Below are 16,484 nucleotides of genomic sequence, written 5' to 3'. Positions count from 1 at the left end.
CAGAAAGAAAAGTAACCATAGACAAAAAGTAAATGAATAGTTGTAAATTGTGCTCCAATGAAACTTTATTTATGGAGGAGAGGATATGGCTCAAACAGTTGAGCACCCACCTCCCACAAGGGAGGTCCCAAGCTCATTTTCCAGTATGTCCTAAAGAAAACAAACAATGAGCAGAAACAACAGGCAGACAACAAGCAAAAACAAACAAGGAGGGAGTGGATATGGCTCGAGCAGTTGAGCTCCCACCTCCCATATGGGAGGTCCCAGGTTCAATTCCTGGTGCCTCCTAAAGGAAAAAAACAGACAAGGGGGGGGGGACTTTATTTATGGATACTGCAATTTAAAATTTCATATAGTTTTCATATGTCAAAAATATCACTCGTTCTTGGCATTTTGCTTTATTTTTATTTAAGATTTATTTATTTATTTCTCTCCTCTTCGCCCCCGCCGCCCCAACCCCAGTTGTCTGTTCTCTGTGTCTATTTGCTGCGTGTTCTTCTTTATCCACTTCTCTTGTTGTCAGTGGCACAGGAATCTGTGTTTCTTTTTGTTGCGTCATCTTGTTGTGTCAGCTCTCCGTGTGTGGCGCCATTCCTGGGCAGGCTGCACTTTCTTTCACGTTGGGCGGCTCTCCTTACGGGGCACACTCCTTGTGCGTGGGGCTCCCCTACGCGGGGACACCCCTGCATGGCACGGCACTCCTTGCGCGCATCAACACTGTGCATGGGCCAGCTCCACACGGGTCAAGGAGGCCCAGGGTTTGAACCGCAGATCTCCCATTGTGGTAGACAGACGCCCTAACAAGTGGGCCAAGTCCGCTTTTCTCTTTGCATTTTAAAAAACTATTTAAAAATGTAAAAACCATTCTTAGCTCATAGGTAATACAAAAAAGCAGATGGCAGTCAAGATTTGGCTTGCTCATCATGGTCTAGTCCAGTGGTTCTTTGCCACCAGTGTGCAACTGAATCTACTGGATACCTCTTTTTTTTGTTAGCCTCTTTAATTAGGAAAATTTCTATTGTATTTGCAATCTGAAACAGAGTATTTCTTCCATTTTTTGCTCTCTTTCAAGGTTTTTAGTCTAATTTTATTCAACATATTGCATAAATAATAAACAATAGACTATCCCTATGCAGTAAAGGGTTAACTAAGGAGGGCTGAGTTGCTCAAATCCTATACATTACAAAAATTGGCCTGTCTTCAGGACTGGCTATTGGCCAGCTCCTGGGCAATAACCTTTGAGCCCTTGAATAATTCTGCCTGTTAAGAGTAGTTTTTGGGTGCCCATGGCCTGGGGCCACAGAGAACCAGATGGTTTACACTAACAATGAGATTTATAGTGATGACCTATTTGTGTTCTGGAGTAGCTCATGTCAGCCACATGGGCATTGCATGCCTACATGACTAAAGCCCAATCAATTTCCTGGACACCAGGGCTCAGGTGAGCATTGGCAACACTGCGCATGTTGCCACAACATTGTTGAGAGAACTAAGCGCATCATCGGGGATGACTCCACTGGGTCAGAACAACTAGAAGCTTGTGCCTGGTTTCTCCTGGACTTCACCCATGTACCTTTTCCCTTTGCTGACCTTAAACTTTATCCTTTGGCTTCAGTAAACATAACCATGAGTAAACATTCTGATATTTCTGAGCCTGCTAACAAATAACCAATTATTTATATTTTACAGCATATTTAATATTTTTTAAGGTTTCGGACATCATACAATAAAAACATATAAATCCACAACAAGAAACTTTAAAAGGTGACAATGTGGACTTAGAAACCACAACATAAGATGTTCAGAGGGCCAAGGGAGATCATTTTCCCTCAGAGCTGACACAAGCCTGCTTCTGAAACTGAGACTCTGCTTGGGCTAAAGGGATCTCATAAATGCTGTTGCTGTGACTTCCTGATGCAGAGCATTTCTAGTATTCGGACAAGTTGTTGTGGTTAAAGGATTTGCTCAGGAACATACAGTACAGGTTGGCTTCTAAAGCATGTTACTCTTTCATGTTATTATTGCTAAAAATAAAAAAAACTCATAATTTATTCTGTTTAACAAGCTGGTCTGCGAGTAAATCAATGTACTACATAAGAATATAATCAGACATTTTATAAACTGGTTTATAATCACAAATGACAAAATTCCAGAGGATTTTATGTATTTTTATTCAAATTTAGATTTAATGCAAAAAACCCTCCCCATATCCTTACAACTGAGAAAATAGTAACTCTGTTAGTCTCTTTTATAACAATTCCCCATGTATCAGAATATTCAATATTGACTATTTCCATAGGAAAATTTCATTTCTTTGCAAGAATTGCAAAATTAATTGTATGACTAAACATTCATTACCAGGACAACTAACAAATACTTCATCTTCTCCACCAATTCAGAAAGTTTTTACAGTATTTTTCTTTTCCCGCATCAATTTACTAGTTACCAGATTATAACATATTTGAGTTCAAAGTTTCATTCATTATCTAATCTCTTAGAAAAATAAGCAAAATTTCTGTGTTTATCAATACACATAACTACTACTATAGCAGTGTATGGAAATGCCATATGTAACAAAAAGCAGTGAATAGCTTCAATCTGAAAATAAGGACTCAACGATAAGGAGGCAAATAAACATTTTGACAATATATTTCTCACCTTTTACATTCTTACCTCTCTTTTTCCTTCGTTCTCGAATTATCTTCTGCACTATCCTCCTCCAACGGGGCAAAGAACTTAACAGCTTAAATTTAGACATTATTGAGAGATCATTACACACTGCAGGTCTCAATTCATTAAAGAGGAATCTCAAACGTTCGATGACAGGTGCGCAGACCTCCTTATAAGAACGGCCCTGTTCTTGATGTGTCTGCAAAGTTATATACCAAAAGTCAACTTCACAACAGATACTTCAACAAATGTCTGCAAGGCACAGAAGAAAGCTAATTAAAAAAATTTATTTACCTTAATTAGTGAGCATTTTGCTTGGTAGACAACTCTACAAACATCCACCACTGATTTAGGCAATGTTCTGTGTTTGACTTGCTCAAAACCAAGAGTACCTGCATGAACTAAAGATAATGCCACATGACCTGTGAAAGACATTTTAAAAGGGGCAGGGGAGGAATGAATGAGTATTGCACATTAGTCAAGAGATCTACAGTACAAGTAAAATACATCAATATATAACTTCATACCTAAATCTTCATGCTTTAAGAGACAACATAACAGCAAGCGGCCAACCTCTTCCACAGGATGCTCAGGAGGAAACGTGATTGGTGTGGTTAAGTGGCACTGCTTGCAGTACCTTTCTATTTGACACAGAAAGTCCTGCAACAGAAATAGCCAGAGGTCTTTTCAGAGTCACCTTAGTACATCTTCATGAATACTACACATGCCACAGCTTCTGATGCACTTGCCATCAGCAATGCTTCTGAAACTGTACAGTGAACGAAATCAGCTTTTCACCTCAAAACCATCCCTCCAAATAATATTTAACACAAGTTCAAACTAAATTAATCAAAGGACTTGAATATATTCAGAAGTCAAAATCCTAAGAGGAAGAGAAGGCTATGGAGAGTCAGAGTGTGGTAAGGTGAGTGTTGTCCTGTGCGGCTGATCCTGGGCAATGAGCGCACCTTCACGCTGTGGTCCTGAATGTTACTGTCGGCGATGGCTTGCAGGAATGCCTGAGAATGGTCACCCAGGGCCCGTCTGTGGGAGCATAGCCGGGATTTGCTGGCAGGAGTGCCACCGGGGGAGCTACAGTGGTCCTCATCTTTCTCCTCGTTGTAGCTATAGTGGATCTGGCTGGTCTGCAGGCCCCCAGAGAAGATAGATGACTGAAGCCACTCTAGAAAATACAGACACAGGCACTGAAGGGAACTCTGAGTGTACTACTCAGAAATAAGCTTTCAAAAAAGATGCTAAACTCAATATTGAGAAGTTGAAATTTAGAATCATTTTTATGAGAGACATACTTATATAGACTTGTAATTCCTATGTCTATGTGAAACCAGGTAACACTTTCTGGTTGTTCAAAATATTTAGGCATAATATCAGGATTTAGTGTAATATTTCCAGTCCAACATTTACTGGATACCTACTCTATGCTTGGAGCTGTTTGGTTCTGCAGTCTTCATGTGAAGACTAGGACAGGGAGCTCAGCATTACAGCACTGCTTACACAACCCATCACTACCTTTCAGTGATGACGGTATGCATCAAAGTGCTACAGGGGGCATGAAAGTGTACAGCAGAGAGGCCTCACCTATTCTGAGGATCAGGAAAGGGTTCCCATAGCAACACCTCCTAAGGTGAGCTCTGGGATGAGACAGAGAAGGTGGAACAGTAGGCACACATGAATGGGTAAAAGAAAGCAAACATTTCTAGGACAGACCAAATATTATAAAAAGCAATAAATAAAGAAATAAGAAGGACGGAATACTGAACATACAATATTCAGTTTTTAATAAGGGATAAACTGCTAGATCCTTAGAGACATGGAGACCTAATGAACTGGAAAAGAGATCTGTGTACAAAAAGTCTCAGGAGAGGCCACATCAGGCAAGAATAGCCATCTGTCAGGGCTAGGAGGAAAACTGATCTGTAACTCCTTGTAACTAGAGTGAATTCACCAGAAGCTAAAGCACCTGTGTGAGGACAAGGACAGTTCCACTCTCCCAGAGGCCTCTGCTGCCTGAGCCTCTCATCAATACCCCTTCCCCAGTAAGCAGCTTGAAATCTCTGCTACTCTCAGTGATGCCCCTCACACTCACATGCTTCTGCTCACAGACAGCTCTCACACCCAGTGTGTCGGGACTCCAATTTCATTTTCAAGTCTCAGACACTTGCTGCCAACTCTCGGAAGCTTTTCTTCCAACACCTCCACCTAAACATTTATCACACTATGTCCTTATCTGACTATAATGTCTGCTCACCATCAGATAGGAGGTACCATGAAGGCGGGCTTGTCTTAGCCATCTTTGAATTCCAAATGCCTATCAAGGTGACTTGCAAACAGCAATGCTCAACAGATGCTTACTGGATGAATGGATGGATGGATGGATGGATGGATGGATGGATGGATGGATGGATGGATGGATGGATGGACAAGCAGGTGAAGAAAGATATAAACACATGAAGAAAAATTCAAACCCATTTTATGGGACATGGGGAAATTTGTATAATTTTAGGTGATAACAAAGATTGAGTTGCAATTGCTCTAATTTATTTGGTACAAAGTCTGTTAAAAAAAAACAGTCCTCAAACAGAAGGCTCTCCCTGATAAGAAAAGACGACCCATATTAGGGATGATTTCTGGAGGTGCAGAGAGGCACAGGCACACTGAGTTGATGTTGAAACCTGGCAGAATGAGCCTGGCTGCAGGACTGTCACTCTTGAACACTAGCTAGCTTCCTCTGTGGCCAAAGATCAATAAATTGATTGCTACCCACAGGTGCTTCAAATTTAGTGGTTTAGTCTCATTCTTATTTTTTCTTAGCAACTGTGCTGATTTTTCTTTCTCTTTTTCTCTTAATGGCACTTAAGGCTCTACTAAAATAATGTGCTAATCAGTTCACAGAAAGTAGAATTTTTCTTACTGGCACATTCAACCTCAACAGGAGACAACGGTGTACTCATTGCCAAGTAGGAGGCATGTAATCCGAGGAGAAGGCCCAGATTTCTCTCTGTGTCTATAAGAGGTGAAGAGAGACTTCCCAGGTCTGGTATGGTAACGACTTCTTGATCAGGCTGGGAAAAATAAATTTCATCATCAGTGAGAAAAACAAGGGTTTATTAAAAACATAAAGCCAGAAAGACCTACAGGTTACCATCTTAACCAAGACTTAAAGATCTGATAAAAGCAGGTGAGTACTCTCAGCTCCCTATTCCTACATCCTGTAATAATGAGCTTATGCTGCCATATTAAAATAACAGGCAAATACTATATAAACCATGCACACCCTACAAAGCAGAAAGTAAATGCATAGCTCTACTGGGGAAATGACAAAGCACAGATAAACTACTCAGTTAGAAATTTCCTTAGAGTATCAAACAGAAGTTTGCAGAGTGATTGTGCACAATGCTTCAGAAAGCACACTGAATTATTATATGTATAGGGAACCAATAAGAAGAAATATGACGTAAGTATTACAGATTCCTAATTAGTGAATCATGACCACAGATATGAAGGAAATATTCTCACAAAAAACCAAGCCCATTAAAAAAAAAAAAAGCTAAAGTCCAAATAAAAATAATCTTAAACTCTTCCAGTCCCATTAAGACAATTTACAAGCAAAGTAATTTTCCCTATTTATAAAATGCCTTAAGCCCTATTCCTGCAGCATTCAATGAATTATACTACCTTCTGAGATATAAACCTGGAAAGCCAATCACAATATATAAAGTCTAAGACTCATGAATATGTATAAAGGACATATTCCTATTCTAAAGAACTATGGTGTTATATAGCTCTTCACAGAAATACAAAAGCTTTTTTTATTCAGGATGGTAAGCCATCACAAATGTCTATATACGCTTACAACAAAATTGTAAAAACCAAAGGTTAACCTTTTTGTGTGTGAAACATTACCTATATTTCTTATAAATTAACAATTTCTAAATAGTTTTTCATCATAATAGTTAACATGACTCTTAACATGAATGATTTTATGTTCACTTATGAAAAAATTATAAATTATCTTTATGCTTATCACTTACAAGCCACCCACCCCCCATAAAATATCAGTAATTGAGGGCAAAACTCATCCATCACCAACATGCAGACAAGTCAGGTACCCCTTGACGTTCCTGTGCCCTACACACAGCCTCACCTCCAAATACTGGCCAACACAAAACGCATGCATCGACTCCCGGGTGTCTTCAAACTGCAAAGCTGCTTCCAAAGCAACGACAGGATCTTCTCCTGCAAACTGAGCTGAAACAAAAAGAAAAAAGCCCTTACTAAGTAATGTGGCTTGGACACCATTTGCCTAGACAGCAATAGTAGGAACGCTAGAGGGAAATAAACTAGATAACTCAGAGTGAGGGGCTCTCTTGCTAAGAGCAACTCAAAACTAAGGGCTCAACAAAAATGCATAATGACTAGAAATTCTTCAAGTGTGGCTAAATGAGTTGACAAGACAGACCCAAAGTCAAACCTACATCAAAATGTGCAGGGGAATGGAGTAGTGATAAAGGAACCATTTATAAGCCAGATGTTCTGCTTAAAATGACTCACAATGCAACTTTTAACCCTGAGGTCAAACACTGAGACTTACCAAGAATGCTATTCCCTGTTAAAGACTGCGTCTGAAAGTCCTTTATATCATACACTTTCCCATCAATCACTGTCCAGAAGCCTCCATCTTTATTGTGGTTCTCCAAATCAGCTTTGCGTATAAGTGTCACTTCCTCATTATTTCTACAGTTCTGACCTGTAAAAAATGACTCTGTATATACAGAAACCAAAATCAATGAATAAATACATAGATAAAATGCGAGAACAAATTGCGTGAAAGAACTAAAAGGAGAAAAAGACAAATCCCCTTTCACAGTAGGAGATTAACATGCCACTCTGTAGCTAACAACATAAACAAAAATTCAGCAAGGATATAAAAATTATTTATGTGCCCCAAGCAAGGGTGCTCCTGAGGGCTCTAGAGACATCCTAGACACTACAGGCAGGGCAGACAATCTCAGGAAAGCACTGTGTCAGGGGGCCTTACCTTGGAATATATGTTCCCCAGTGTAACAGAGTTAAATTCATTTATAATCGCCCTATACATGGCTCTTCTGCCCCTTTTATTTGAATCTACAATCAGCACTATATTTGTTAAATATATGTCCCAGACCCTCAAATCTTTGAGCTATTCATATGCCAGTTGAGTCCTGATTCTCAACAGAGTTGCAGCTAACATCTACTCTCCAGTTCATCAGACTCACCCAAGACAACAAACAGAAGGATGATGATGGACAATACACCCCCCAGAAAACAGAGAATTAATTCACAACTACAAGCAAGACAGTTCTATCCATCTGCCCCATGGGATCTAAGCCCTGTCTCAATCAAAAGAAGAGTGGGCACCATTCTAAAATCCTCAAGATTGAGAACTAAACAAACACAAGGGGGAAATGCAACTAAGGATTAAAGTATACTTATTATTATTATAGCAACAAAAGATCCTGTCACACTGATATAAAGGTAGTGGTCACCAAAGGTTCTGAGGGTAGGGAGAGGGAAAAATAGGTGTAACTTGGGGCATTTTTGGGACATTGGAATCATTCTGCTTGACAGAATAATTTGGATACAGGTCATTATACATTTTGTGAAAACAGATAAAAACGTATGGTACAAAGTGTAAACTATAATGCAAACTACAGTTTACAGGTTAGTAGCAATACTTCAATATGTGTTCAATATGTGTTCACATATGATGAACACATCATATGTGCTCATCATTTGTAACAAATGTACCACACTAATGAAAGAGGGTATTAATGGCGAAATGTGGGGGAGGGGAGGTGGTGGGTATATGGGAAGCGCCCTATATTTTTAATGTTATCATTTATGGAATTTAAACCTTCTTTAAAAATAAAATTAAAAATAAATAAAACATTTCTTAAAAAGGGAGCGGATGTGGGCCAAGCAGTTGAATACACTCCTCCCACATGGGAGGTCCTGGGTTTAGATCCCAGTGTCCACTGGAAGAAAAGAAAAAAAAAAAAAACAAGTAAAGCAAACAAGGAGAAAACCAATTCAGGGAAGCTGATGTGGCTCAGTGGTTGAGCGCCAGCTTCCCACATATGAGGTCCAGGATTCAATTCCCAGCCCCAATCCTCAAAAAAAAAAAAAGCATTCATGGAATAGAACAGGGATCTATACTATGAGTTAAGAATGCTATTTACATTTTTAAATGGTTTTTAAAAATCAAAAGAATATTATTTTATGAGGTGAAAATTTTATGAAATTCAAATTTCAGTGTTCATAAATAATTACTAGAAAAAATTCATTTAAAAAAAAACAACACTTCAGCCAGATATATGCTAGACAGTAAAGGAAATCAACAAATTTCAAAGAAACTAAATTACAGACATGTGCATTGACTATTATGCAGTTAAACTAGAAATAAGTAACAAAAAGACAGTTAAAAATTCTCTGAATATTTGAAAATCATGAAATATCTTTCTAAGTAACCCAAAATGTGAAGGGAAAAAAAAACGACTGTGGTAATTAAAAAAAAAGCTAAAATGTAAATAAGTAAATGTCAAATCAAAATTCTATAAATTCACAGTGATACGCAAAAGAAAGAAAGAAAAAGAAAACATCATTGGTCTCCTTTGGAAGTGGTAGGACATAAATTCATTATTATGAAAAATAATGATGCATACATTATGAGCTTGGACATATTCTGATCCACCAAAATTGAATCAGAATCTGATCAAGTCTCTAGAAATAAGCCGTGACTTAGAGAAAACAATACTGATAAAGAACATGCTAAATTACAAAAAAAGAATGCAATCAGCCAAGTTCAGAGAATGTGAAATTCTCTATAACAAATGACCTGTTTCTTTGAAAAACAAGGTGGAGACCCTAGTGGTAAAGAACGAAAGAGGCAGCATACATCAACCAAATTCAACATGTAGAACTGTATAAATCCTGATTCAAAATAAGTACCTATAAAACGACCTTTTAAGATAATCTAGTAAAATTAAATAGGGGCTAAGGTTTGGATTAAGGAATTATTTCTAATCTTGTTAGGATAATGATATTAAGCTTTTACTGAAGAAAAAGCTTGTTAGCAGAAGAAATGCCTTAAAATGCTTCAAAAACTGAGATATGCTTTAAAATAATCCAATCTAATGAGCCAATCAATAAGATAGAAAAATGTGAATGATAAAAAAAATATGCCATGTGCAGCTGGCCCACGCACAGTGCTAATGTGCACAAGGAGTGCTGTGCCACGCAGGGGTGTCCCCCACATAGGGAGCCCCACGTGCAAGGAGTGCGCCCCATAAGGAGAGCCGCCCAGCACGAAAGAAAGTACAGCCTGCCCAGGAATGGCGCTGCATACACGGAGAACTGACGCAGCAAGATGACGTAACAAAAAGAAACACAGATTCCCGTGCTGCTGACAACAGCAGAAGCGGACAAAGAAGAAGCAGCAAATAGACATAGAGAATGGGGGGGGGAATAAATAAATAAATTCATTTAAAAAAAAAAAAGAAAAATATGAATAACTGTTAAAGCTAGATTAAACTATGCTCTATATGGTTATCTAAGTGAAAAAATTTTCATAATAAATTGCAAAATCATTAGCATACTAATACACATCCATGTCTCAAGAAGTTAGAAAAAGATCAGGTTAAACACTTTAAAAAAGGAGCCAGGAAATAATAAAGGACAGAAAATAATGAAACAGAAAATAAATAAGATGATAAAAAAGAACACGGACAAAAAATAAAGCCAAATTCCACAACCCTGGTCTGATACATTTATTACTGATATATGTATATGTGTATTTATTACTGATATCTCTATATACTAGAGAATATTTAAAATATATATACATACATATGGATGTTTATATATGTATACATAAATAATATAAACCATGATCCTATAGATACACACCCAATAAGATATACAACACTAAGGATGAATCTCACAAACAATAATGAGCAAAAAAAAGAATTCCTAAGACATGATTGCATTTATATAAAGTTAAAAAAAAATGGGCAAACTATAGTGTTTGCCCATTTTTAAAAGGGAAAGGGGTCAGGGACTGGATGGGGTGGTGGAAGGACAGTACAGGAGGACATCTGAAGAGATGGCAATATTTCATTTCTATACAGATTGGATGATTCTGTATTAATTCATTGAGCTGTATGATGAGACCGTATGCATTTTCTGGTGTTCATCTCATACTGTGTTTTGGCTTGGTTAAAAAATTTTCTCAAAGGAGACAAAAAACTGTCGTCATAAAAGATAAAAGCACTGTCAGAATGTCGTCATAAAAGATAAAAGCACTGTCAGAATGTGACTTGCAGACAAATGGCTCAGGAAGAAAATATGCATAAAAAGAAATAAAGGAAATGTGACAAAATATCACACAAATGGAGAATCTAAATGAGAGATACATGGCTGTTAATTGTACTATTTTTGCAATTTCTCTAGGCTCCTACCAGCCCCCCCCACCAAAAAAAAAAAAATCTGTTTACCAAATTAAACTTCAGGCCAAGATGGTTTATCTAACAAATTCTACTCATCTTATATACACCCTTTCAAGAAAAAGAAAAAGAAAAAAAAAAAGACTAGAACAATACTATAAACCTGCTAGCCCTAACAGATATATTTAAAGCACTTCACCCAAAAGAAGAGCAGAACACATTCTTCTTAAGAGCACATGGATCATTCTCCAGGATATACCCTACCTTTGGTAACAAAACAAGTTTCTATAAATTCAAAAATACTGAAATGATACAATGTATCTACTCTGGACCCAGGAGATGAAGCCAGAAATCAGTAACGGGGAGAAATGGAAAAATTTCCAAATATGTGGAAATCAAATGGTATGCTCTTAAACAATGGGTTGAAGAAGAAATCACAAGGAAAATTAGGATTATATCTTGATGCAAAAGAAAACAAACACAAAACATACCAAAATTTATGCAATGTACCAACAGCAGTGCTAAGAGGAAATCTATAGTTCCAAATGCACACATTAAAAAAGATCTCAAATCAGAGACATAACCTGACAACAGCAGGATCTAGAAAACCTGAAGCCCAAACTATACCCAAAGTGAGATAAGGAAAGACATAACTAAACTTAGACATAGGAATAAGTAAAATAGAAAATAAACAATAGAAAATCAACCAAAGCAAAAATTAGTGCTTTGTAAAAATTAACAAAATCGACGAATCTTTAGCAAGACTGACAAAAAAAGAGAGGAGGGGCTTTTAATGTTGGAGTTTTGATGCTGGAGTTTGATGCTGAAGCTAGAGCCCCAGGAAGAGACAGAGCTGTTCGCCTGATAGTCTACAGCTGACCTTGTGGAGAAAACAGAGGAGCTGAGCCCAGAGGAACCCAGGAAGCCTGAACCCTGGCAAATGTCGGTAGCCATCTTGCTCCAACACATGAAAACAGACTTTGGTGAGGGAAGTAACTTATCCTTTATGGTCTGTTATCTGTAAGCTCCTAACCCAAATAAATACCCTTTATGAAAAAAATAAAAAAGAGAGAGAGAGGATGCAAATAATTAAAATCAGGGACGTGGGGGGTGGGGGGGTTACTAATGATGCCACAGAAATAAAAACAGATTGTAAGAGAATACTATGAGTAACCAATCACCAAAAGAGATTGAATCAACCATCAAAAACTACCCAAGGGAAACGGACTTTGGCCCAGTGGTTAGGCGTCCATCTACCACATGGGAGGTCCGAGGTTCAAACCCTGGGCCTCCTTGACCCGTGTGGAGCTGGCCCATGCGCAGTGCTGATGCGCGCAAGGAGTGCCCTGCCACGAAGGGGTGTCCCCCGCGTAGGGGAGCCCCACGTGCAAGGAGTGCACCCGTAAGGAGAGCCGCCCAGCGCGAAGGAAAGTGCAGCCTGCAGCGGAATGGCACCACCCACACTTCCCGTGCAGCTGACGACAACAGAAGCGGACAAAGAAACAAGATGCAGCAAAAAGACACAGAGAACAGACCACCAGGGGAGGGGAGGGGAATTAAATAAATAAAAATAAATCTTTAAAAAAAAAAAAAAAAAAAAAACTACCCAAGAGGGAAAAGCCCAGGACCGAGATGGCTTTACTGGTGGATTTGAGCCAATATTCCAAGAATTAATACCAATCCTGCTCCAACGCTTTCAAAAATTGAAGAGGAGCAAACACTACCTAACTAACTCACTCCAAATACCAAAGAATAAAGATACAGGGAAAGAAAATTATAGAGTAATATCTTATGTAGATGCAAATATCATCAACAAAATACTAGCAAACAGAATCCAAAAGCACATTAAAAGAATTATAAACCATGAACAAGTAGTATTTATCCCACATATGCAAGGGTGGTTCAACAAAAAAAAAATCAATTACTGCAATATGCCACATGAACAGAAAGATGGGAAAACAAAACAAAACAAAAAAATGCATAACCATCTCAGTTGACACTGAAAAGGCATTTAACAAAATCCAGCACCCAAATTGAGAAAAACCCTTAGAAAATTAGGGAAGAAAGAAAACTTCTTCAACATGACAAAAGGACATATATGAAACACATAGCTAATATACTCAATGGTGAAAGACTTAAAGATTTCCCTCTAAGATCAGGAACAAGGCAAGGGTGATAACTGTCACAACTGTTATTCAATATTGTACTGAAGTTCTAATTAGCGCAAACATGCAAGAAAAATAAAAAATATCTAAATCGGAAAAGAAGTAAAACTATCCCTATTTGCAGATGACATGCTCTTATATATATGAAATCCTGAAAATCCACAACAAAGCTACAAGGGCTGATAAACCAATTTTGCAAAGTGGCAGAGTTCAATCAACACACAAAAATCAATTGTGTTTCTACAGACCAGTAATAAATAATCTGTAGAGGAAATGAAGAGAAAAATTCTATTTACAATAGCAACAAAAAATAATCAAATACCTAGGAATAAATTCAAACTAGGATGCAAAGGACCTGTACACAGAAATCTATAAAACATGCTGAAAGTACATTCTGTGTTCATGGATCAGGAAACTAAATATTGTTAGGCTATCAATTCTACCCAAAGCAAATTATAGATTCAACACAATCCCAACCAAAATTTAAACCACCTTTTTTGCAGAAATGGAAAAGCCAGTTATCTAATTTATATGGAAGGGTAAGGGGTCCCAAATAACCAAAACTATCTTGAAAAAGAACAACAAAATTGAAGGATTCACACTTCTTGATTGTAAAACTTATTACAAATCTACAATAACCAAAACAGCATGGGACTGGCTCAAGGACAGACATATAGAACTGGAATTGAACTGAGAGTTCAAAAATAATCTTCACATCTATGGCCATTTGATTTTTGACAAGGGTGCCAAGTTCACTCAATTGGAAAAGAAGAGTTTCTTCAACTAATAGTTCTGGGAAAACTGAATATCCATATGCATATGAAAGTGAAATAAGTGAGACAAATATTGCATGATCTCACTGATAGGCAATAATTAGAAAGAGCAAATTCATAAAGTCAGAATCTAGAGCACAGGTTCCCAGTGGCCCAGGTGGGATTACGATATGGGGAGTTAATGCTCACATGATAAAGGATTTCTATTTGAGGTAATGGAAAATTTTGTTAATTGATGGTGGTGATGATAGCATAAAATTACGAATGTAATTTATACCACTGTATGATATATTTGTTTGACAGTTTGAAGCTTTTAGTGAATCCCAAAAAATATCATGTTCTTGGAGCTAATCCATTCCTGTGGGTTTGAGAACCTTTGATTGGATTGGATTCAGTTGAGGGGTCTTTGATTGGATTGCTTCAGAGAAGCATGACCCAGGGTCAGTCTTTGTCCTCTTACTGGAGTCCTTTATAAACAGAGGCCTGAAAGCAGCAGACACACAGAAAAAAGCAGTAAAAACAGAGAAAACAGAGCTAAGAGGCTGAGAGAGAGGTCCCAGAGGCCAGAGGCTGGAATCAGCAGAGCACAGAAGAACAGAAAGAGGGCCCCGAAAGTCCGAGAGAGAGGCCTGGAGGAAAGGGGAGAAATGAGTCATATGCTTAATCACCCACAGCTGAGCTTAGGGAGAAACTCTCCTTAGATGATGCCGCCATGCGCCTAATTGCCCACAGCCAATCTTTGATGAGACAGAATCTCTGATGTTGCCTTGATTTGGACATTTTCACAACCTCAGAACTACAAGCTTTTAACCTAATAAATTCTCATTATAAAAACCAACCCATTTCTGGTATACTGCTGACAAAGTAAGACAATTTGAAAGTGGTTAAAAAGGGTAGTTTTAGGTTATAAATATTTGACTAAAAATTTTTCTTAAAAAATTACCATAGGGTCTCATACATCATGAGACCCTTGTGTGATGTTATGTACGTTTATTTTGTAAGTTCTCAATCTTTACTATACACTTAGTTCATGTGTTCATGTATGAATGATAAACTTCAATAAAAATTTTAAAATTTAAATTTAAATTTAAAAAAAAAAACTACCATAGGAATGTACAACATAGTTAACTCTAATGGAAACTATGGACTATAGTTACTAATACAATTATAATAATATTCTTTCATTAATTGTAACAAAAGTACAATAATGCAAAGCAGGAGTTTTTAACAAGGAATCCATGAGCTTGAATTGGAATTCAAAAAAAAAAACATTCTTGTGGGGACGTGTTGGTGCAGGTGTGATATATTTATTAAATAATACACAGTATAGTGTGGACTTAGTAAGGAGTCCATGGTTTTCACCTGACTGGCAAAGGCGCCCATGAGAAAAAAAAGGTTAAGAGCCCTGCTGTAAAAGCATTAATAATATGGAAAACTGAGTACCTGATAGGGTTATATGGGAACTCTGTATTTTCAGCATGATTTTTCTGTAAATCTACAACTTTTCTATCTAATTTTTTAAAATGTGTAAATTTTTAAAAAACCATTTTTTTGAAAAAGAATCTTATAACAAACATCACACTTCAGGCATAAAATCTAAACAGCTTTTCCTCTGATTCTATGAGCAAGGCAAGGGTGCACAACTATTACCATTTCTATACAATAATATAGGTCCCCAAAACTGCAGTCAGAGACAAATAAGAAAGGAAAATGAAAATTAAAACTATCACTCTTCACATGAATACATACACATGAGATTCTATACACAGAAAGTCCAAGTTAACCTATAAGTAAATTATTACAATTAGTGAGACTCTTGAGTTAACCACTTGCTGGATCACAAGGTCAGTAAGCATCCTTTTCATTTCTTATGATAATACATAGCACTCACAACAACATCAAAAATATCACATACCTAAGACCAAATATAACATAAGCTTTGCAATATCTCTACATAGGAGAGAGACTATGAAACATTAAAAGGAAATTAACGAAGTCCTAAATAAATGGAAATATGGACCCTGTTTGTTTTCACCCATGAAAGATGTCAATTTTCCCAAAACCAATGAATCCAAAATCAATGCTATCCCAAAACCTCAATAGGATTTTTGTGGAACTTGAGAAGTTGAGTTTAAAATGTATATAAAAACGTAAAATGTCATAAATATCAAGAATCATGAATGTCAAAAACTGAAAAAGAACCACATTGGAGGGCTGGCCACAGTAGAGAAACCTACTTAAGTTTCAGTCTTTAAGACATAGTGCTATTATACCCATTTAAATATATGTCCCAGGGACTTAAATCTTCAATCTGTTCATATGTCATCTGAGCCCTGAATCTCAGCAGAGTTGCAGCCAACACCTGCAACTCTGTT

General features: G+C 37.4%; 1 protein-coding gene across 3 annotated transcripts in view; it reads right to left on the bottom strand.

The window, feature by feature from the left end:
• HERC2 (HECT and RLD domain containing E3 ubiquitin protein ligase 2) overlaps positions 1-16,484 on the bottom strand; it is a 290,972-nt gene that overhangs the window by 108,266 nt on the left and 166,222 nt on the right. For 2 of the 3 annotated variants that reach the window (XM_058294806.1, XM_058294807.2), the window contains exons 24-30: positions 7,283-7,453; positions 6,836-6,939; positions 5,603-5,753; positions 3,639-3,853; positions 3,198-3,330; positions 2,965-3,092; positions 2,674-2,869 (exon numbers count right to left, since the gene is read on the bottom strand). In XM_058294806.1, coding sequence (XP_058150789.1) covers positions 2,674-2,869; positions 2,965-3,092; positions 3,198-3,330; positions 3,639-3,853; positions 5,603-5,753; positions 6,836-6,939; positions 7,283-7,453 — 1,098 coding nt within the window. The remainder of the gene's footprint in view (positions 1-2,673; positions 2,870-2,964; positions 3,093-3,197; positions 3,331-3,638; positions 3,854-5,602; positions 5,754-6,835; positions 6,940-7,282; positions 7,454-16,484) is intronic. The other variant, XM_058294808.1, reaches the window with a different exon arrangement.

Source organism: Dasypus novemcinctus, chromosome 3 (assembly GCF_030445035.2).
Source record: "Dasypus novemcinctus isolate mDasNov1 chromosome 3, mDasNov1.1.hap2, whole genome shotgun sequence".
Taxonomy (NCBI): Eukaryota; Metazoa; Chordata; class Mammalia; order Cingulata; family Dasypodidae; genus Dasypus; species Dasypus novemcinctus.
The sequence above is the reverse complement of the archived record's forward strand: the minus strand, read 5'-3'. Positions and strand labels throughout refer to the sequence as shown.